This window comes from Phoxinus phoxinus (assembly GCF_949152265.1).
Source record: "Phoxinus phoxinus genome assembly, chromosome: 2".
Taxonomy (NCBI): domain Eukaryota; kingdom Metazoa; phylum Chordata; class Actinopteri; order Cypriniformes; family Leuciscidae; genus Phoxinus; species Phoxinus phoxinus.
Genome location: NC_136877.1, coordinates 10,614,083 through 10,638,810, shown reverse-complemented (window position 1 = coordinate 10,638,810; position 24,728 = coordinate 10,614,083). Strand labels below are relative to the sequence as shown.

Sequence of the window (24,728 nt, the reverse complement as noted above, 5' to 3'; positions counted from 1 at the left end):
ATCCATGTTAAGTTAGAGTGGTATGGCATGTATAGCCTTTTAATTTACATTTTGCAGATGCTTTTATTCAAAGCAACTCATAATAAAAGAACAGCAATTTGTCACAGATCCAACATTTATAATATATATATATATATATACACAATGTATAGTATGCTATGTTTATCCTTTTGTGTCCACAAAAACACTATCATAATTTGAAAGGTCTTGCACATGTTTAGTGTGCTGTGCATTGAGGCAACGTACTTATATACTGAGACGCTATTTGGGATTTTACACTTGCGTAACAGATGCTCTCTGTTCTGGTAATTGTCATAAAGTGGTTTGTGCACATACAAAAGACCCATCAAAATGACATACTCTAATATCTCTTTAATAATCTTCAAAATAAATTATATTCATGTACATTTATGTAACTAAATTCATACAGATAAAAGCATAATAATATCAAACATCTTTAAGACATGGGATCACTACAATACAGATATGGTATACTGCCCTCGGTGGACATACGACAAGATACTCTTTTGCAAAATTATCCTACATTCTCTATATATAACATTCCAGAAACATTCATTCTGAATGCCGATTTAGCAAAAACAATTACAAGTTGTTAGATTTACTTGCTACTATTAAGGGTTGATAGACTTCAGTGTGCATTTTTACAAGGTATTTTTGGTATAAAGTTTTACATTGTTGGTACAGTTGAATATTTAAGCTCTGACTGGCAGTTCTCCAGTTAAAGCTCCTCTGCCATCTGTAGCAAGGAGTTTATGGCAGCATCCTTGTTGCCCTGTTGGGCCTCTAAAACAGTGCGAATCACTTCCTTGTCCAGGTTGGGAAACATATCCTGAAGGGCTTTAAGGTCTTCTTCACTGCAAGGGGTGCTCTGTGGTGCAACAGGAGGCACAGCTGGCATTCCCATCGGTACCACACCTGGGTTGTACATACCAGGGACACCTAGGTGCAAATTTGGACAAAAGATATTTTTTTTGTTTTATTTTTTATAATTGAAAGAAGCATTTAAATGTGTTATGTATATATGCATTTAAATTATCTTGAATAGCTTGATTATCACTATAACCCTGACATATGAAATAATAGTTAGAAAAAAAATGACATGCTTTATGTTTTGCATCATATTTGAAACATCCGGCTTTTATGGCTCAGATAGTCTGGTGTAGAGAGAATATGGATCTCGTACTCAAGGAGGAAAAAAACAGACGTACAGGAGACTTTTTACTCAAAATGCATATAAATATCAGTTGTCACTCGATATCTGCCAATAATAGTCTTAGTAAGATGATATTTAAATGCTTAGTTTTATGATCAAAACTGTAGTTTCATAACATATTATGTAATGCAATACAATGATGATTGAGAGATGAACAAACTAATATTCCTCAACAGCCTGCTAGATCATATTTGATACTCACATTCTAACAGGATCTATCTAATAATAAAAAAGATGGATAATCAGGTAAACCTAAGTTTTACTTCAGTCTAGTAAGTGTTTATCTTGAAATATTACTAACATTGTTAGTTATTCTTACATTTATTTGATAAAAATCTGGATTTCACAGCAAAAAGACAAGGTGGACGTAGTGAACAATACAAAGCGGCCTTTTATCCGATAAACAAGTATAAACTCTCAATTAGGCGACAGAAGGCATGTAGAAGATTGTATACAACAGGTTCCTTGTCTTGACTGATCATTTAGAGACTTTTGCACATTTATGATTTACATATCATATATGATAAAGTAAGCTTTATAGGTTTAAACATGATGAACCCACGCAGAACAGACAAAGGCAGATTCAAGCGCATCATAACATTGAAAGTATTCTCAGCCAAGTGCTCACCAGTTGTTTATAAATGGCCTTTTTCCAGTTTTTAAACCCTGGCTTCCTGTGATGAAGGCCTGGTCTGTGTTTTTAGCCATTGCTGATGTTTGAGTTTTGAGTTAATTTACATAATAAAAGCACAAAACCAAAGCCAAGTAAAGTCACAAAACCACTTATCTTGAAACTGCAGTTTTGTTTGTGAGCCTCTGTTCAACAACAGACTTTCAAGGGGGCTGCTATGGTTTAAAAGGAACCTTCTCATTGTCCATGTTGCTGTCTCTCACTGCTGGTTTCTGTCTGTGCGGAGTATATCTTTTTGTTTGTGTCTATTTCATTCTTCACTGCTTTCCATTCCTCTGCAGGTTTCTATCTCTACCTCTTTCCAGGGGTTTCTTTCTCTGTCACTCTCCCTGGCTGCCCTCCTTTTACTCCTCTCCCTGGGTGTTCTCTCTAGCTCGGCTAGTTCCTGTTTCTCTCTCTCTCTCTCTCTCTGGGCATTTCTTTGCTAATTCTTTTCACATTTATCCCTGAACTGTTCTTAATCATTGATCTGAGAGGTCAAAAAACAGAAATATGACTAAGTGTTGACCCATATAGCATGCTATGATCTATTAAGTTAATATATTAATACACTGTAATACCTGTAACAAACACTAATACAATCATACTATTATTGTAGCCTAGTGGACATTTTCAGGGGGTATAAAATAATAAAATAATGTTGGTGAACAATTGAAGGAAAAGTGTGAAAGAAATACTTCTGCTACCCTTTATGACATTACCTTTCAGCAAGCAATACATGTAATCACGTATTACGGTTTAATTTCAATCTACAAATAGGATATGTTTTCAGAATGAAATGTTAGTTTATAATCTATTATTCCAATAACCAAATCTGATACAAAATATTGTCTTGTAATGCATTTTGATCATTGCACCTTCGTTTAAAACACAGCAATAAGCAAAAGCAGTGTTAGACAATATGTTTATTCAAATCAGACATTTGAATGAATAGTCTGTGCATGAGCAATAAGAGCAAACATATTATTTTGCTATTCTAATAGAATAGACAACTAACTAAAATAACTTTTGCTGCAGTCTATTTAAATATGTCTAATAATTTGAATGAATTATTATTATTATTATTATTTTTTACAAACATCGGTTAGAAGGAATGACTCATTCTTACATACTGGTTTCATTACTCGATGAATCGTTTTTGAATGAATCTCTTTAAAGGGCACCTATTATGACATTTAAAATGTCCATAATGTTGTTGTGGGAGTCCCCAACAACAGGTTTACATGCATGCAATGACAAAAAAACACTTTTGTTGTCGTATAATATGCATTTATTTTTACCTGATTTGCTCACCGACTCCCAAATGATTCGTTTAACGACTCGTTTTTCCAAACCCCTCCTTTGCGCGACGCTAATCTGCGATTGGTCAGATGACCCAGCAGTGTTTACAGAGATAATACTTATTGTTTAACACGGAGTACAATGATGCTTTTATCAATTAAATCGTGTTATAATAATGATTATAGTCCACTGCTTTGTAGTTTGTAGTAAAAAACTAAAAATAAGATAAATAATTTAATGTTATGTTAGCGAGCATAGCCCAGAGTTCATATTGTAAAAGCACAATCAGTCTTTGTTTGCATTAGCCCGATGTATAAATATAACGTTTTTACAAAAAAAAAAAAAATGCAGTTACAGATGGTACTCAACCAGAATGCCTATTACCGCCGCGACAGGCACCGCGGCAAAACTACCGCGGTAAAAATAATCCAGTCGCATTTCAAAGTCATTCGCGAAATGACCGCCAGGTGGCGCAGAGGGACATTGTGCAAAACAGCAGCTATTGCCGTATTTTGAAATGTAAGCGGGGTTAATGTCAATTAACAGATGAAATAGGCTACTATAGAACATTGTTTAGGACAGAAAAATAGAATCATAATTTAAAAATAGAGACGAGAACAATATAGCCTTTATTTCATATTGTAGCCTAGACGTCGGTGGGCGACATACGCCTATTGCCCGTTGGGAGCAGCGTGATAAAATAATAATAATAACAAAAATAACGAACAAAAATAAATTAGGTGCAAAGAAGCTGATTATTTGTTTACTACACTATTGAGGAATAAGACGAATGATGAGCGCTTCTCTGGAACAGATTGGATAAACCGGGCATTTCTAAATGAGTAAATTCATGGCCGAGTGGTGGAACTGACGTATCGGTCATTTGGATGACACGGGTTCGAATCCCGAACAAACATAGACTATTGTACATTTTAGACTATTAATGCATGTCATAGCCTGTTATTAATGCAGACAATCAAACAAACAAAACATTTTTTTTATACAGAATTGCCTTTTTTTTTTGGTTTCTATAAAGAGTTTGTAAAACATGGTTTTAAGCAAGGTGTGATTTGCCAGGGGGGACTGGGATTTCCTTCTGGTCTAAACATCCCTGCTTCTGCTGAATTATTTTAATCCCCCCTCCCTCCACAGTAACCAATGCTATAAATTACTTCACCAATAGACCATTTAAAATATATAATGTAAAGATATGCAACAGGCACGTTTAAACGACAAACAATTAAATCAGAACCAGTTTCAGTTCATGGTTCCAGTGCCTTAATGCATGCACGGCTTTCAAAATGTCACAAAGCTTTTTGAGATTGTTTTGAATGAAATATTGAAGTTTATAATTAAGTATTTTGGCACACCACGCCGAGTGGCGCTATCCATTGTTCTAAAGTCGGGGTTTATTCTGGCATGTTGAATTAATGTTCGGCAGACGCGGCTGCGCGTTCATTTGGATTTATTTTTCTCATAACAGACATCTAAAATAACTTAGGCCCTTTAGGCTACTCCGTAGTTTTTTAGTCATACAGATCAGAGTAGAGTAGCCTACATCGTTCAAAACTGTAAACTTTTATTCATATTCAAACTTTTATTCAAAAGTTTATCTGTCGTCTCTGTCTCCAGGAACTGCGCGTCACAAAAATGAACCGAAAGCCACTTTCCTCCGCTCAGTCACGATAAGAAATCGGCTATGTCTAAAGCCTTTAAATGTCTAAATATTTAATAAATGTTATCTGATTAGGTAATCCGTATGAAACCGAGAGGTGCAGAGGATCTACTCAAACTAGCTGTGAGCGCTTCCCAATGATGAACGGACAAGGGTGGAAATCTCGCTATAATTAAATGTAGTCTCTAGGCTAAATCACCCTGAATTAAATTGTAAAAATAGAGATAATTTATTTGTCGAAATGTTGCGATATTGTTTCATTTAAGTTCATAATTATTATATAAATGTTATTTAGTTTAGCAGCAGCAAGCACTGTGGTTCGAGATTTATATATATATAAAAATAATAATAATAGCTAATTCACAAATCGCGCACCCTGGTTGTAAGGATCCAAAGATCCCCGTGGAATTTAACATTGAGTTGAACATTGTATTCATGACAACAAATGAACATGCGTTTGTATTTAGGTTTGCTTGGAAAAAGCTGGCCCAAACCGAGGTAGTGTTTTATTTCTTCAATTATTGAAATAATTAAATGTTTATTAATAAACTTTTATGACAGAAACATTAGCCTACATAGCCTAAATAACTTAATTATTTCATTATCAACACTTTACTAGCCTAATGCTAATGTCTAGTGTGAATTCCGACTTCTCTTTGTTTTAAGTCGGTCTCAGACTCAGATCGCCTGTGGGGGGTTGGGGCTTCAGGAGGTGTTAAATGTCTTTCATATGCAGAGTGAGTCTGATGACCAGGCAAAGGCAAAATACTTTTAAAGATAAATCTCTCGATGTGTCCAAATGTAGGCCCTTAAATGATAAATATTGTAGTTTTATGTATTGTATTTAAAGAGGTTTCACACACACTTTCAGTTGAAGTGTTCAACCCATTTGTTTCAACTGGTTTTGTAGAATTTTAACACGTTTGAGTGTGTTTGTCAACAATCTGGCATTATCTAAACATGAACTATCGACGAAACGCGTTCTTGCCAACTAAACGAATGCGATAAGCAGCAGATACAGAGCGCTTTTAATCTCGATCCACCTCGTTTTATTGTACGGTGAATTCAACCAGGCATTCTGTTTGAAGCAAGACTCAATCATTTGTTACATTTTTTTTTTCGGGATTTGTATGGATGACACACAGCGACATCAGTATCAGCTGTATAATGGGGGTACCTGAAATCTTGTTTAATGTCGAGAGAGACCCGGCGCGCGCAGTGCAGGGAGACTAAATAAACTAAAATAAAAGAGTTCCAGCGCGAGAGAGAAGCAAAGAAAATCTTAATTTATGTTGCTTTGAACTATTTTCGTTTTGTAGACTAGCCTACTGTTTTAATTGTTTATTTAGCTGCAATTTATTTGGCAATACAGATTTAAAATGTCGCAAGAATAAGATTCTGTTTCTTACTTAATAAACTCGATGCAACCCTGTTTTAAATAAATAAACTGCCCCCGACACTTTATTTAAACCTTGAAATGTCCAGGATCTGTTTTTAAAAATTTCTTCCTTTGCTATGGCGGGTATCAATTGTCAGTCATCTCAATTTCGTGGATGATTCACAAAACAATAATTTAGCAGATTAAAGATAGCTTCATCATTTTCATTTTCTGACGCGATCGGCTGATAATCTTCCTTCATCTGGTTTGTCGTCTGTGCAGCGGCTCGACTGGAATCTAGCAAATGTAGCTATGTTGTAATGTGCCATTGATAATTAAACAAAACGCTTGACTTCAATAAACAGTTACCTATCTAAGCATCAAGAATGGTAAAACATTTAACGCTGTCAGCCAAAGCTAATGAGATTCGATCTCGCATCGCTTGAAGCTCCGTGAAGCTCGTGCTGTTGCGTTGTCCACTGCGCTACCGTCGGTCCGCTGATAAGACGTTGCTCTTGCAAATCCTCATTGATGTAGCCTAATATTTTTCTATTGCAATGTTTTGTGTTGAAATGTTTTCATTATTTATTCAATGTATTAGGCCTACATTTAATTTCAGTCTTGTGATTATATGAATTCATTTAACTAAATGTTTAACTTGAATTGATCTGTTTTACCACATTTCAAACACTCTCAATGAGCCGCGGCGCGGCGGCAGATTACGCAATAGAGAGAATAAACTGACACTTTTCAAAGTCTGCGATTGTAGCGCCTCTTAGCGGTCAAAGCCAGCAAATACACCCCCGCAATTTTACCGCCGCGGGAACGGCGGCGGTAAAAGTCTCATTCTGGTTGAGTACCATCTGTACGTTACTACGAGGTATTATTCTTTAAGACAACTCCGAAAACAACGACAAACACTTCACATATCTCAATACAATTGTCATTGAAGACCTAGAAGCTAAACGGTGCTTACACAACAAACAAAATAATTATTAAGCATGCTACATAAAACATATAAAGCAACAATTATTAATAACATGCAAATACACTTGGAACTGAACCTTCCTTCAATATCAGCCGGCTCGCGAATCCAAGTTTGATTGCATTTAAGTTAGAAAAGCAATCGTCTTCAAAATGGCGCGAACAAAGCACAAGGCTCGGACTATACTTCTGTGGTATAGTTGTATATATGAATTGTAGCCACTTAGTCTTCAAATGCTCCTCCTTGGGCAGATTAAAAAAGCTGGCTTTTGAGTCGCACTTCAGAACACAGCGTCTCGTCGCCATGAGCCTTGGAGCGCAATAAGTGGGCGTGTCGTATTCAAATAACTTGACAAGTTGACGTCATCTAGTCAGAGAAAAAGCTTCGGTCTTCTAACGATTCATAAAAATGACTCAGAGTCGACTCTTACTTTTGAAAGACAATAACTTTATATACGGTGCACTTTCATATTTCAAACTTTGCAGGATGTTTTTGTTCACTTATATCTATGTTACACACTACATGAAAGGTAAATTTCAAAATTCGATAATAGGTGCCCTTTAATGAATGATTCAATGACAAATACATTTTTAACAGTCACTTGTCGCCACCTAGTGGTTTAGTGTAATCGATACAATCGTTATTTGATGTGCCAAGTTACTTTCAAAAGGTTATTTGCTCTATTTTAATTACTACCGTAGACATCCGTGTTTATAACCGAACTATAAACTTTTATCCCAGTACTTCTGTGATAATTTGAATATTTGTAACATAGAAATAACATTACTGTGAGGTTGAAAAGACTGTTTGTGAAGTTGTTTCATACCTAAACATGACAACCGCTCTGTCTGGCTCAGCGGCAACGCGAACACATTTGAATGTCCCAGTGTGATCGTACTTGTCAAAGTTCTAATAGACAGTCGAATCATTGTCATTCAGGATTAAGATCACATGGGTGTTGAAATCGCAGCTCTATCATATAGACCAGGGGTCGGCAACTGGCGGCCCGCGGGCCAAAACTGGCCCGCCAGCAATATTTTCTGGCCCGCCGGATTATTTTGGAAGTTAGTTTTTTTTTTTTTTTTTTTTTTTTTTACTATAACGGTTTACAAATAGGCCCCGTGAATCAGTGATGCGCGGGATGATCCAAAATGAGCGACGAGTGCCTGCGGTCACCCGCGGTTACGAATCATCCAAAAATATTTTTAATGATATTCGGGTCGCGGTCAGTCGGGTCGTTTGAAATAATGCCAATTAAACCATTGTAATTTATATAGTACTAGACATAATGTTCTATGAAATACATAGGTCTACACTTTATTGGCTGAATGCGCGAGGATGACGCACGAGCTCAGTCTGCAGAGATGAAAGTGGGAAATCCTTATTTACCTGAATGTTGAGCGCGTTATTAACTTTTGAATAAGAGCTGAAGCGGGACAAAATGCCCGATTTCCCAACACGTTGAACTGAGCAATGCCATTGTGCCATTTTAATAGGCTACTTTTAAACGCATATAGCTCAGTAATGTGAGTTTTATGTATTTTCTGAGAGGGGGCGGGATTTTTGTTGGGAAATTCGGAGGAGAGACGCACACTTCGATTAGACTGGATAAACGCATGCAGCATCTCAATTGTTAAGAAAATGAAACGAAATAAATGAATAAATCAAGCCTTTATTACAAAACACAGCATTCAGAAAAATGCACACCCCTAGTTCCTACGTCTATGGCCCAATTTGCGGGCCAGAAAGCGGGTCGGGTACAATATTTTCTTTCTTTTGTTTGCGGTCCGAGTTGCGGGCGGGTTGAAAACGTCGGTCGGGTGCGGGTTGTTTATACATTGACCCGCGCATCACTGCCGTGTATCATTCGTTCAATCGTTTTTTTCCCCCAAAATTAAAACCAAAAATAAAAAAAAGGAAAAACGACTTGTTTTTGAGATTTGAGATTCTGAAAACGAGATCTAAATTTTTAAAGCAGGTGAACACTTTTAAGCTTTTACTTTTAAGTATTTTAAGCGGTTGCTGAATTGAACCTTGTGGGAGCGGGACGGAAAAAAACAGTCCTGCGCAGACCTCTTGTGTCCCGAATAAATAATAATTTAAAAAAAGGAATAAAGTTCAAAAGTTGTACAGTCCATTGGTAATACAATACTAAATCAGATATATGTACAATAACATGTCCAACAATCGATTTAAATAGTACATGGGGTTTAATTTATCGTTAATAAGATGTATCCGCGGTATTTTCTCGTGTGCTTAAATGGTCCAGTGGTAGAACTTTCGTCAAGTGTGTAAAAGGTTCTGGGTTCTAACCTGCATTTGTATAGTTTTTTTTTTTTTTCGTTTTTTTTTCTTCATCAAAACCGATTATGCTCATCAGTGGTTGTATATAAGTAGTAGGGACACGTTTGTGTGCATTATATTTTGTGATTTCACCGTAACGAATAGGCCTATTCCATGTAGCTGGCCCGCCTAGTTATGATGATAGATTGTTAAACAAACCTGCTATGGGCACATATCCAACGCCTTGCTGATAAACTGTAGGCATCAGAACCACAGGTTGCGGCTGCATCATCATTCCTGCTGGTATTGACTAGGTCAAAGAAAAGAAAAAAAGAGATTCAGCAAAAGTTGACAAGCTCTATCCTTGAGAGAGCTATTGTTCTTACAACTTTTCCCGATTTATAGTGCATGTGTGAATTTTAGAGCATGTCCTGACCAGGAAATTTGTACAGGTTACATGTAATTTGAGCAAAAATGCAAAATTACGCAATTGCAGCCAAGAGAACATATACCAATCACAATCAAATTGGTTTACAACTTAACATCAACATTAAGCAACAGCTTTTATCTTTTGTTTGCAATAACACCTGGTCAAGACATGCCATAATTTTCAGTTCATGCACAGAAGTATTTTTTAGGACTTACTGCAAAAGTCATGACGAGATTAATCATGCCCTCTTTGTCATCACCCTGTCTTCCGCTCAAACTGTACCACTCATCCACTACGGTGCCCTCGCGCAGGCCCTCTGGGATAGTCACGTGTGTCCATGCGATGCGATCATCCATCGAAAATGCCCTCTGTCCACCAACACACAACAGCCATTAGTTAGGAGAGGTTACAGCCAGAATAGTTACCATTACATTTAGGTTTTCAGAATTTTAAATTTCATGATTTAAAAAAGAAAAAGTTGTGTTTGTCTGTTGATAATATTTATGAATGATGTAATAGACAGCAGACAAACAGCTTTCTAAAGCAGGGTATCTGCAGGATTTTAAAAAATAAACTAATGTAAGGCTTTTTAAGACCTTTTTAAGATTTGCACAAATAAAAGTAATACCATACGAGTGGGGTTTTTCAGTGTCTATTTTACACTAAACCATAAAATGACCATAAACCCCCCAATTTTAACAATTTTACCATTCAAATACAAAAGTGTTTTATAAAATAATAAACCTCACAGCTCAGCCTTTAACCAATTTTTTAAGGAAAGGGATGAGTCAAAATTATAAATGATTATGTTTATTAATAAAAATATATATTTATCACATATTTTTTAAAGGAATATAAATTTAATGATTTACTTAAAGGTAGGGTAGGTCAGAATTGTCTAAAAAAAACTTTTATTCAAATTTGTTTAAACTGTCTTTATATACCAATGCATAATTAAAATGCAAGTACTCTGAAATAGAGAGCATAAAAAACCGAGTTACTCTAGTGTATTTAATCTTCAATAAACACAGCTCATTAATTCCATTCACTCCCACCTAAAAACGGGTGCGCGACTGCGCGCACGTGGGCAGAGCCAGTAATAACGGCGGTAGTCATGGCGACTGAGAGTGACAGTCGCGCAAGCCAATCCTGTGATTCGTCCCGAATGGAAATAATGAGCTGTGTTTAATGAAGATTAAACGGTCTAGAATCACTCGAATTTTATACTCTTTTTATCAGAGTACTTACATTTTAATTATGCATTGATATATATAGAAAGTTTAATCAAATTTGGTAAAAAGTTTTTATATAAATCCTACCTACCCTACCTTTAAGATACTTGAAATTATAATGAACACTTTTCTTATACTATATAAGACGTATGGCCTTAAATTTGATATAACTGAATATAAGACTTTAAGGGCCTGTGGGGACCCAGTAAACCCTTTTCACGTATTGCTGTGGAAAAGGTTTGGGTTCCAGTAGCATAAACGGCTGCCTATTTCTCTGATACAAGTCCATAGTTGAGAGCATAATTATGTAGAAAAAAAAAAAATCTGAAATAACAACAATCATGATTTATAATTGTGATTGTAATTCATCAAAGTGCAGTTTTCAATGACTACAACTAGACTAAATCACCCAGACTTTTATGCCCAGCTTCACAGATAAGGCTTATATGGAATTACTTTTATGTATTTTTTATTAAATCAAACGCAATGTGTTTGAGAGCAAAAATAAATATATTGTAATTAAAAAATAAACCTTAAAGCGATTTTAATTACACAAAAAAGAAAGAAAGATTAATAAAAAAACTCTTCTCAAAGAAAATATTTTCTTTGTACAGTTTTTATTACGCACACACAAAATTGCTCTCTGTTCTGCTGTCATTGTTTGCAATACTAAACCTTACTTGAGAGTTGAAACGTTTCAAGTAAAGCTGCAGGGGGCGGTATCTGAGCACCAATATGATAGGCCTGTTTCTATTGGTCTCTCTCGCTTGGCGAAACAAATGAATGAAATGTTGAATTACTTTATTTTTGTAATTAAAACAGCATTAAGACGACTTTTTATTTGCAATCTTTTATTTTATTTTTAAGTACAATATTACAAAATTATTTTTACTCTCAAAAACATTATGTTCAACTGAATAAATCAAAAACACAAAACTCATTCCATAGGCATAAGCCTAGTCTCAGACTAAAAGCAACTCACACTGATTTCTCTTTAAATGTCAGTGCCATTGTTTTGTCTCAAGATGCACAGCAGTAATGTTTTTTTCCTAAACATTACATTTAGAAAAGCTACTTATGCATCCTAATTTAACTTATTCACCTAAAACTTGACTATGAAAAAAAAATGGATGAGACTTTGAACAATGAAAAAATTCTTTAAAAAATTCATTAACAATGAAAAATTAACACTATTTTGAACTACTTGAAAGACAAACCCACTGTGCTGATATGAAACAAAGGAAAGTAAATTGCTGCTCCAACAGGATATTTGTATTGTAATATTGTAAAAGTTTAAATAATTGTCTTCTTTTTTTGTTAGAAATAGACAGATTTTAGTAAAAAAATTGCATATTTTAGTAAAAAAACTACATATTAATCAATTCTTGCCAACAATACTGAATGTTGCTTTAGTCACAGTTATTGTTTAATGATGCTGGTGCCGTGTAAAAAAGGTAATCAACAAATATTTTGTCATAGTTTTCGTTAACAAAATTAAATATTATAAATATATATACATTTTTTTTATAACACTATTTAAGATTGCTTTATTTCAAGGAAGTAATCCATGTACAAAAATAGATGAGAGCTTTCTATTATTTATAGCTTAGATGAAGTAGATAGAATGAGGTACGACAAAATGATGGCATGCTCAACAAAAATGAAAAGGTTGTGAAATACAAAGTTATTGCAGTCTGACCTCATCAAAGATTTCCAGATAGAAGGAGTCCACCCCAGGTGGGACTGTGCACTGGATGACCTTGTTCCAGCGAGGGTTCTTTGCTCCATTGTGGGCAGTAGGAGTCTCATAGACAGCATACCCAAGTCGAATCCTGCAGTAAGGATCCATGCGTGTCATACCATAGTTCTTTGCCAGCTTTCCCTGTGGAAATAAGAATCTGATATAAGATAATATTATAACCTATAGGCTTTTGAATTTCCTTTCAAACATTATGTATTTTTTTGGACACCTAAAGTCACAGATGCACAAACACAAAAAAAGTTGCAATGAGCCATTTATGTACAAATTCAGTTTTAAGCAAAGCAACTGGCTGAAATGCATTGCTCATGTAAGCGCCTAATCATTGTTTTAACCACAGAAAATGTGAGCGATATAAATAACTTGTTATTATTACTATACTATTATTATTATACCTTTAAACAGGTTAGTCACTTTAACGAGAAAGACCTGCAGCATAAAACATAAAAATACACGTGGTAAAACAGACATATTTTCTACATAAATTTTTTTTAATTATAGGCTATTTGTATTATACATGAATTATTGACACTGGGCAAAAAGGCAAAGTTGCATACCCTAATCCTAAAGGTGCAGTCACATTTACTGTTGTCCAACGAACTTTCGCAGGCAAATTTCTGTCATTTCAATAGGAATCCATGCAATCGGTTATTTCGCACAAGGACGAAAGAATTTGCTAATGTGACCGCACCTTAACTTAGATGCTGATTCATTCTCCAGTCAATAACAGCTCAAGAAATAATCAGTCAACAGATCAGAAACACTTCACAACTGAGAGAAGCTAGCTTGGGATCGGCTAAGGCCACTCTGGGACCTCTTGGAAATATATTTACCTCAGAAACAAAAACAATGCCCACTTCAGATGCCAACACCTGTGAAGAGATGACTCCCCCTTTGAGGACTTCAGATGATGCAAACTCTGAATTAACATGCACCAATGCTAAATTTCTATATATTGTAATCATTATTACAACATATTTGCCAGACACCTATGAAGAGACGGTGCCAACTCCTGGGAAGATTTCAGATGACGCAAACACTGAATCAACATGCACCAATGCTATATTTTCTAAATGTCATAAACATTTAACAAACAAGTATTCATTACTTCAATGAGCTCATTGTTTCTGCATTAAATTACATTGTTTATATTAATAAATTTTTAGCTAACTGTGACTTTGTATATGTACATTTCTGAAATGCTTAACTTACACAGTTACCTCTGATAACAGATCACTCTAAATTGTAACATGGACTCATGCACTTTCTATAAAGCTGCTTTGAAATAATGTGTATTGTGAAAAGCGCTATACAAATAAACGGGAATTTAATTAGGTTCGCAACTTGTAATAATTACTTCAATGCGTACATCATTTCTGCCGTAAATTAATACATTGTTAGCTAAATGCGTGATTTGTATATGTACATTTCTGAAATACATTACTTGGACAGTCACCTCTGATAACAGATGACTTTAAATTGTAATGTAGACATGCATTTTCTGTAAAGCTAAAATTATATGTATTGTGAAAAGCTATACAAATAAATGTGAACTGAACTAAATAGCTAGTCAACTGGGAAAATGAGAAGTACTCTTAATTTAACTTCAAAAAAATGAAAAATAGCATGTTGTTTTCGGATATAGTAACGTAGAAACATAAGGTATTATGCTTTGCAAAGTATCTACATTTCCCAAAATTAAATGTATCTTGTAAAATACTTTATTGCTCTCTAATACAACCATAACACATAAAGGTACCTGTACTACAGTGATGCTGAGGCGACCAGCTGTTCCCAAAGATCCTCCGTACTGTAGCTGTCGGGCTGCCTGGGCGTCTAACTGTACCTGCTGCTGCAGTTGAGTCGGGGTGATCCTCAGAAAATCCTGAGGCAACTCACCAATGTAGACCTAAACACAGAACAAGAACATAAACAATATTTACAAAATTACCCTTTTAACAGTAATTACTAGTCATTTCATTTGTTTATGTGATCATCTCAAATCAGTGACCACTGGTTGTCCAAGTACTTCTAATGGAGCCATTTGAATGGTTAATAAAGGCAAAGCATTTCAGTAGACATTATAAAGAGAAGTGAAGAAATAGGGCAACCATGTTTAACCCCACGTTTGATGGAAAATCGGGTTAATGTGCCTCTGGTAAAGAGATTGAACTGTTTGAATTTTGCATAAAAAGAAATTGTTTCCAAATGTATCCCCAAACTCAAATCATGGTAATAATGGGAAATAAAACTGTGTTCAATTTAAATCAAAAGTTAAAAAGCAATCGTTGTTTAATAATGTGATTGGTCTAAACTTGTCTAGAATTTTGAGATCCTTATACTTGCCAGGCTTGGGATTTAAATTAAATATACCTTTCTGCTTCTTTTAACATATAATAATTGATATTTTAATAAGTCCCCAAAAGAAAATACATCTGGGTGATGTCTTATTACAGTTGTAATCGAAATTATTCAACCCCCATTCCAAATGAGGTTTATTGGCAAAATTTGAGACTTTCAGCTGTTTGCAATGAACAAATCCAACTAAATTAACTGCAATAGTTCAACACAACAAATGTTTCAAGTGTTTCCCCCAAATTCAACTGAAAATGTCACTTTTAAGGACTTCCGCAGTCTTGAAAATGATTCAACCCCCTGAATAGAATCCCTCACAACAGCACAAATCTGCAAAACAGGTGTTGTCTCAAGCACACCCGACGCAACAAATCAAGAACTTCATTAGTTGCACCAGGTTTGCTTGAGCTAGAAGGACACATCAAATATCTGAACTGGCTAGGTTTGAGTGTCATGTTTGACTGCATGTTAGAAATGTGGCAATGGTCCAAAAAGTTAAAAGAATGTATCATCGCCCTTCACAAACAAGGAACAGGACACACAAAGATAGTGAAGACGCTAAATGTTCCTAGAGACACCATGGAAGCATAGTTCGCAAGTTCAAAGCAGGGCTGAAACTAACGATTATTCTTTCAATCGATGAATCTACCGATATTTTTTCTCCTGATTAAATCTAACGATTATTTTTTATGATTAACACCAGTAACCATAGCTACAGTGTCAAACATGGCAGTGTCCATAAAACAGTGAAGTTTTACAACAATTGACAGCGTTTAATAAATAAATAAATGAGTCCAATCGAGGCGTGTGTTCATCCATTATATTTAAAAAACAACAACAACAACAACAGCGTTTAATGCTATGTAAAGGGACATTAAATGTTGACATTATGTTTTTAAGTTATTATCAGTGTTCTCCGTTTAGAAATTACAGAGCCCAATGGTTCTTGAGGTCAGAAAAGTAATACAAATGTTAGATTTTCCCTGAAAAACGACCAAAAAAAAAGCTGCAAATATTGGCGCAAATTTTGAGAAAAGCCACCGCAAAATCAGTCATTTAAGGCCGCAAAAATCTAAAAAAAAAAAAAAAAAAGTCCAAAGTAATCCTGGAGGGATTGAGTAATCAAGCCGAGATGTTACAAAGGCATTGATTGTAGTTTCAAAATTGCCCCTGGATAAAAAAGGCTTAACTTTACCGAGAAAGCGGAGTTGGTAAAAACATGACTTGACAACAGCAGTGATCTGTTTGTCAAACTTTAAACTGGAGTCAAATAGGATGCCCAAAATTCCTGCCACACTCTGTATTATATGGGGCAAGAAAGCCAAGAGAGTCAGGATAGTCAGGTCAGGATGTCAATTGTCTGACTTCTGATGCTGTTAACTCAAATCTATGTTTATTCTTTCAAATAACTGTTTAACAGGATATATCCTATCTGACATTTTAAAGGATAGCATACCTATCGAAAACTTTACTTATACAGTATTTGTTATTGTCCAGGCACTTTTCCAGTTAATTTCCAAATAAGATGACCAAAGTACTAATGAACAAGGTACAATTTTCTTTGTAAATACACTCATATTATATCCGTATACTATTATTGTCTTCTACTATATCACCAAACACCTAAACAGCTGAGGTTGACTAGAAGTGTCCGTTATTACGTCATGCGTCAACTTCCCTTTACATACAAACTGGTTTCTAAATCACGAGCCCGATGTGGCCAACAATACCGTGCACAAAATATTACGTCTAACAACTATTATCCATCATGGTAATGCGCAAACTGTATGTTTTTAATCATATAACAATAAAAAAAGGTTCATATAAATTAAATAATAAATAGTCTGTTTATTTACAACACGGACACAATTTTGTCTTTAAAATCTGGCATGAAATTATATTTGATGACGTAACGTTATAGTCATCACGTCTTTCTTGACACAAAACGACATACTTGTTATGAAGAACTCGACGTTTCGGCAAAACAAAATTAAGAACTGGCATACGTATACATTTAGTACTTTTCGATACTTTGTGCGTCAAACATTGTGATGTTTAGACGCCACTTGAGCTGTCTTCTTCGTGTAACATCTACACATGCCTATTGTTACATTGGTAATTCTGTAACGTTACTGCGCAACTTTCAATGTTTGTTTTCATTAGGGAAAATGTTTATTATGAAGCGTGAGCAAGCTAACATGTTGCTATTAGACTGTATTTAAACAAACTGAACTCTTACCTGCCCCCGTTGCGTGCTAATTGTTGTTGCCATTTCGAGGTAAGATAGACAACGGTTGTCTTATTTTCCAAATAAGCAAAATATAAAAATAATTACGTCAGAATGCACTGATATCTAACGATATGCACTAGCGAAGCTCACGACCGGAAATGAACAACCACCCTCTCAGGCCCCGCCCCATTTTACATTTCAGAATAAAAGACTTTTGGCATCTATTTAAAATTAGAATAATTACATCGGAGACTTCTCAATGAAAACTCACCCAATCACCATGACAAAAACAATTTTTTAAATAAAATTATGCAAATCACACGCACGCGCGCACACAAACAAACAAACAAACAAACAATCATTAATTCAAACATAGGTCTACTTGAACCTGCACACAGAAATCCCTGTAATAACTGTCAAATTGTATCTACCTGCCCAGAGCCAGTGATTAATCTTTTTTGATGTTCCTATTCCCTAATATGTTCCAGGCGAATAAATATACCAATTAACAAAATAATGGATTAAGATATTTTTTACAACACTAGTAAACATGGTTTAGCCTACGTTGCAAATAACTGCACGTTGAAGTCTACTTAATCTGAAAATTACATTAATGCTAAATAATCTGTTTAGGGAAGCTACACACTTTTGTTTTGAATATGGAAGTAGCTTCTAAATGTTTTAGGCTACTATTGTTCATAACCTATAAGCAGATACCTAGATATCATTGACAAATAATTATTTTGAATTATGATAACTTCTGCCATAAAGCTCTAAAATGCTCTAAAATAAAGTTATTAAAATGATACCAGTATCATTAATTTTGTTAGTAAAAGAACAAAAATAATAATATTTAATAATACAAATGTGAAATTAGGGGTAAGTAACCTACATTTTATTTCCCATAGCCCTAAAATGCAAAAATGTGCATTTTAAAATGTGTCAGATATAAAATTATATATCTGACCTCTGATACCGTTAACTCAAATGTATGTTATTCATTAAGGCTGAGATAGAAACTGTAGAACATTTATTTTTTTATTGTTGTAATTTAATACAAATCTTTTGGAATAAATGTATAACTTGTAATAGCTGGGAGGAAACTATACACTATGTATTGGGAGATTGTCTAGTTTGTTTTTTATTGGTGAAGATCCAGAAATTTGCTTTCTATGTTAGACTCATATAGCACATTTAAATTGTGGGTTTTTTCATCTCGTCGTTTTTTATGTGACTGAAGTCTGTGTTTACAGATATTCAATTTGTTCTAGTGATAACAATCAAACTCGTAGACCTACTATGGATTGTCTTAAGAGAAAGGAGGAGTTCAAAATAAAAATACTTCCTGATGTAGCCTACTAATGTGCAATGCAAATGGTTTGGAGCAAGTCAGACGTCCAAAGTAAGGTAAGACTCAAGCATCAAATTCAAACATACGTTTTAATTTTTGTTGTTGTTGTGTAGGTAAGAAAATAAATGGTTAAGCATATGAAAACGCTCCCCTAGTATTTGTTTTATTGTAAGAGTCTACGTTGTGCAGTTTTATTTTTTTATTGTTAGGTGAGGGTATCACTTTAAGAAACGCGGAACAGGGAAGTAGTCGAGCACTCTGGCTATCGCCTGTCGCTTTTCTCCTATACTGTCTATGCTTTTCTCATGTCCAGCTCAGAGATTCACAGGGAGCCGGCGCGAAATGTTGCTGTTATTATGAAGTAACTAATGTTAATGTATATTGTTCCTCTTCCTTTATTCCTGAAACATGAACAGGTCCCAACTCAAACGATCCAGAATATTAAGAATGGCCTTCACAGACACCCGTCCGGGGGACAAAGAAGAGACCTTTATTCTGAGAGCGACAAAAATCGGTTTGGTCGTGACTCTCTACTGGTTCGTTTCGATATCCATGGTATTCCTGAACAACGACCTGTTAGACAACAAGGACCTAGATGCGCCTGTCTTCATCACATTTTTCCAGTGTGTTGTTAGCGTTGGACTATGTTTGCTCATGAACTTTCTCGCAAACTTTTGTCCTGGATACGTGGATTTCCCGACTTTAAAATTTGATTTGAGAGTGTCCAGAGAGATGTTGCCTTTGACGATCGTGTTCATCAGCATGATCACATTCAACAACCTGTGCCTAAAACATGTGGGAGTTGCTTTCTATACGGTTGGCCGCTCGCTTTCCACCGTATTTAATGTCCTTTTGTCCTACACTGTTCTAAAACAATCAACGTCCTTGTACGCAGTGCTGTGTTGTGGAGTCATTCTAGGTGAGTATCAACCCTCCCCATCTCTCTTACCACACACACTTACTACACAAATGAAAACACGTTTCCTCAAAGTACACATAAAAATAATTATTAACACGTTTAACAATGTTAGTTTTAAAACATCTAAAGTTATAATTAATCGAATCGCGAGGCAAGTAAATATGCACACTTAAAATAAAAATAATGTTAATTTTGATTCTAAAAAAATAAGTCTACACCAAGGGCCTATTCCATGAAGCTGGTTTAGGTGGCTAGTCCGATATGATTCAGTTTAGTTTGCGCCAACCCTAGGTGTTAGGTACCGTGAAAGTGGTTTGGCTTTTAGCCATAGACAGTTTAGCAGTGTTCATCGCCATAGTAACTTACGCTTCCGGGGCAGGTTGAGGTTGCAAACAGAATTCGGACCAATCAGCTGTGAGCAAAGTGACACATGTGACACAAAGTGTCTGATGCGTTGAAGTCACTCCCCCTGTTTCAACTCCAAATTAAAGATCACTACACAGCAAATGATTTTTTACAGACAAAATCGTCCGGCTTTTAGTAATGCTTATTTAGAAATAATTTGTGTAATTATTGTACCCTTAATCGATCACACATGTATAATTTTAGTATATCAATTATTATTATGCACAGTTTAATTGAATTGCACTGATATAGCAAGACTTTTTTATTTTAGGTGTCCTCTTTCATAGACCGCTATTTTCTTCTTGCTGTGTAAATTAGTTTAAATTCTTTATATTTTTCAATCTCGTAATATTCTGTAGTGAATCGCGCTGCTTCTCTCGCGAGAAATTAATCTCAAGGCTTAGGCTTGTTTGAGATGAGCAAAATCTGCGCAGAACCGATCACTGGTGATCAACGCGAGATGCATGCCGGTTAGAAAAGTGTCCGAGTGTGGTCCGCCTTGCTCTGATGTCATGCTGACGTATGTCAAAAAACTCTCGCGAGCGCAAGGCGCACGTGTCGGATTCTGCAGTCGAGCGCAGTTGCTCCCCACCGACTGCGCTGATCAAAAGCACGAAGGGAAACGACTTGCTGACCACACTGCTTAATGCTTAAATTCATTGGTTTAAACAACCGTGATGTATTGTTCTCTTTTTAAATGTTCGAATTTAAAACTCTGATTTCGTGTTTTTATGTGTATAAATTATATGCGAGTATTCCCAAACTCTCTGACAGTGTGATCTCTATATGGGTTATTTGATTGTTGTCATATTTTTCCTTTCTTGATATCAAGAATTTAATTGTTGATATCAAAACAATAGGCTTGTTTGAGATGCGCTTTGCCTCGCCTGAAATGTATGCGAGAGTAGGCGGCTGCAGTGATGGGAGGAGTGAAAAAAGGGCATGCAAGCCGGACAGTTCTCTCTTCTCGCAGTGGATCAGACACCTACGAGGTCAAAGGCGGATATCGCAGATTCACACTCGTGCACGGTGTTGCTAATGAACTGGATGTAATTTAAGTTCTGTTGCTTTTACAGACATGTTTTATAAATATGACAACAATCAAATAACCCATATAGGGATCACACTGTCAGAGAGTTCGGTAATACTCACACATTTATAATTGTGAAATTATTACTGTAGTGTCTAATAATCAGAGTTTTAAATTCAAACGAGAACAATACATCACGGGTTGTGTAAACCAATGAGCATTAAGCAGTGTCGTCAGCAAGTCGTTTCCCATCATGCTTTTGATCAGCGCAGTCGGTGGAGCAACTGCGCGCAACTGCAGAATCCGACACGTGCGCCTTGCGCTCGCAAGAGTTTTTTGACACACGTTAGCATGACATCAGAGTCTATAAGGATAACGTCAAATAAAAACATGGAGAGCATATCAGAATCCACACGACTTTTAAAAGTGGTAGATGACAATGGCAGCACACAATTATAATAAACAGAATATTTGTGTTCGTTAGAGTGGACTATAACTATAAACTTTTAATAAACATTATAATGCTACAATAAATAGGATAGTCTATGACAATATCAAAACAGAGGATCAGTATCATTATCACTCTCAGTACATCATGCACAGGCATATTACGTGTACAGTGTGGGTATGGCAAGCCTTTTATTCATTTCCAGGATATGAATTCTTGATATCAACAATTACATTTTTTGATATCAACAATTTAATTCTTGATATCAAGAATATCAAGAAAGGAAAAAAACGTTCCTTTCTTAATACATCGTTGTCATATTTTATATATATACATATATACTTTCCCAGCGACTGTGAGGATCCCGTTCATCAACACAATGGTGTCTGCTGCAAAAAAGGAGTGCTGACAGTTTGTGCTTTGTTCTTTGCCCTCAGGTGGATTCTGGCTGGGTGTGGACCAAGAATCTGTGGCAGGTTCCCTTTCTTGGACAGGCGTCATTTTCGGTGTAGTTGCCAGCCTTTGTGTATCTCTCAATGCCATCTACACAAAGAAAGTGTTGCCAGTGGTGGATGGAAATATCTGGAAGCTCTCCTTCTACAACAACCTCAATGCTAGTGTACTTTTTATTCCCCTTATGGTCATTTTAGGGGAATTTAAAAGCTTGTTTGAGTTTGAACGATTAACAGATTTACATTTTTGGGGCATGATGACTTTGGGTGGAGTCTTCGGCTTTGCAATTGGATACGTGACGGGACTTCAGATCAAATTCACCAGTCCATTGACGCACAATGTGTCCGGCACAGCCAAATCCTGTGCACAGACTGTGTTGGCAGTCGTCTACTGGGCGTCCGACAAGAGTTTGCTCTGGTGGACAAGCAATATGATGGTGCTGGGTGGATCTTGTGCCTACACCTGGGTCAAAGGACTTGAGATGAAGAAAGAGCAAGTGCCTGTGGATGCCCAAATCACAAACACAGAGAAAACTAAAGATGACCCAGGGGTGTGACAATATTTTGGGAATTATTTTGTTGTAGAGACTGTCTAGCACATCTATATATATGTATATTTTATGGGCATTTGAATATTTGATGTAAAACATTTCCTTTGTAGTGTACATTATTATTATTAAAACCTTTTTAATAATACTCTAACTTATTTGTACAACACCATATTTCCAGCAACATAGTTGCTGTGCCTGACAGATGAAGTACTTACAAATCTGACAAAAAAATGCTGTGGTTTAATTTCAGCTTGCATCAAGTCAGATAGTGGACTGATCATTCAGATTATTTCATCCAGTTGCTTCTGCTTGAAGATCTGGAGACATCACACCAGAATAATAATAAAACTGTAATAAACACAAACAGCAATGACAATTAATATATTTGTTAGTTGTGAGTGATAAACAGCCTCATGTTAACCGTTCCAAGATGGAAGACACGTTGACATGTTTGGAGGGGTTGAATGTGGATACTATACATTTCAATGCATGGAGCATTCAAATTTGGTAAACAGAAGCTCAAGCATGCTTGCCTGACAAATGAGAACCAATGAGGTTCTTTCTTGAGAGTAAAGCAAATACAGTTGAGCTTCCGTTTCCATATTGGAGTGATTATGTTTGCTGATGAATGTTTAATTGCCCAGTTAAATCTTTTCATCATATAGGGATCGTGTCTCTTCAGAAAACGTAGATTAAAACGCTCGATTCATATGGATTTCTTTTATAATCTCTTTATGAATGTTTTGAACAGTCAGAGTTTTGGGTTAGTGTTGAACTGTCATAATTTTCAACAGAGGGACATAAATATTTGATTATTACATTAATTTCATGTATATTAATTTATGTTCCAAAAATGAATGAAAGTCTTATGGGTTTGGAATGACATGAGGGTGAGTAATTGATGACAAAATATTAATTTTTGAAAACTTTTAAACTTGTTGCAGACTTGTTTGTTTAAGGAGGACATCTCTATTGTGAAGTTGAGTAACATGATTGCTTACAGGGTTAAAAGACAAAGCAACAGATCGGGATTAACCTGTTCCTTGGGATGGTGTTATTTATTCGATAATTTTTGATGCATCTGCATCATGTTCTGTTATAGGACACTAAAAATCTAATTACAACAATGTCTGGTTTGGATTTCTGGCCATTTATACATGAGTTAACAGATACTGATAAATGAGACAAGACACAAATATTGAGTATTTATGATTTTTTGAACGAGGTCTCCACATACTTTTATATAGATAGATATACATAAATATACTTTATAACTTTAAAAGTTATATAACATTATATATTTTATTATATGATATGATTAATATCATATTTTTTTTTAATATGATGGTTTCTTTATAAATATGGTGATTAACTCTTAAGGACGACACTCAACTTAATATATAATAATTACCATCTGAATCTAACCATGCCATGTCAACAAATGAAAAATCAGCCAGATATTTTGTTGAGCATCCGAGTGCTCCATTCACCTTCACTCACATGTAGGAAAACCAACGAAACATTGCTTAGTGCTGTTTATCCTTTTAGTAGCATTTTATTTAGCAACCTTCACTTGAACATAACATCAGTTCACTTTTCTCTCAACTTAGAAAAAAATGTGACGTAAAACGTAGCGTCATCACGTACAAACCGTATACCTCCAAATAAAATTATAGGTAGTCAATACCGTAATACAATGTATAAGGGTGCAATACGTTTAACACCCCCACTCACTCTTAGCTCACTCTTTTGTATTACCAAAACAACAAATTAAACACCAAATAATTTTCTCCTTTTCATAAATTGGTGTATACATAATTTTTTTCACTTTTATGTTCCAAACATGTCTCGAGTAAACCTCTTTAACTTCTGCTTGGTGGCTGGCTTTGTCATAATGTCAGCTACCATTGTCTCTGTAGAACAATATTCCAAGATAACCTTGCCAAGTTGCGATCATTTACAATTTCTCTTATGAAATGGTATTCACTCAGATTAACACAGTATCCTGAAGTATACGTCTGTCTTTTGTATCAGATGCC

The 24,728-nt window shown here is 35.5% G+C and overlaps 2 protein-coding genes across 5 annotated transcripts; one reads left to right on the top strand and one right to left on the bottom strand.

The window, feature by feature from the left end:
• Nucleotides 1-304: 304 nt before the first annotated feature.
• On the bottom strand, nt 305-17,733 carry tollip (toll interacting protein). Its single transcript, XM_079638724.1, has 6 exons — nt 17,543-17,733; nt 14,708-14,857; nt 12,889-13,071; nt 10,173-10,325; nt 9,747-9,837; nt 305-960 (listed from the first exon to the last, which is right to left on the bottom strand). Exons 1-6 carry the CDS (start codon nt 17,573-17,575, stop codon nt 740-742), a joined length of 831 nt encoding a protein of 276 aa, XP_079494850.1. The 5' UTR covers nt 17,576-17,733; the 3' UTR covers nt 305-739.
• Nucleotides 17,734-18,808: 1,075 nt separating this feature from the next.
• Nucleotides 18,809-23,882, top strand: slc35c1 (solute carrier family 35 member C1). 4 transcript variants are annotated; one of them, XR_013800567.1, is made up of 4 exons: nt 18,809-18,940; nt 19,301-19,803; nt 22,124-22,942; nt 23,099-23,811. XR_013800567.1 is itself a non-coding variant. In XM_079638438.1 (3 exons), exons 2-3 carry the CDS (start codon nt 19,332-19,334, stop codon nt 22,693-22,695), a joined length of 1,044 nt encoding a protein of 347 aa, XP_079494564.1. In that variant the 5' UTR covers nt 18,809-18,940; nt 19,301-19,331; the 3' UTR covers nt 22,696-23,882. The 4 variants fall into 4 exon arrangements, 2 of the variants coding, with proteins under 2 accessions (XP_079494564.1, XP_079494563.1); XM_079638438.1 differs by having other exon boundaries at nt 22,124-23,882; XM_079638437.1 differs by having other exon boundaries at nt 18,888-18,935; nt 22,124-23,805.
• The last annotated feature ends 846 nt before the right edge of the window (nt 23,883-24,728 follow it).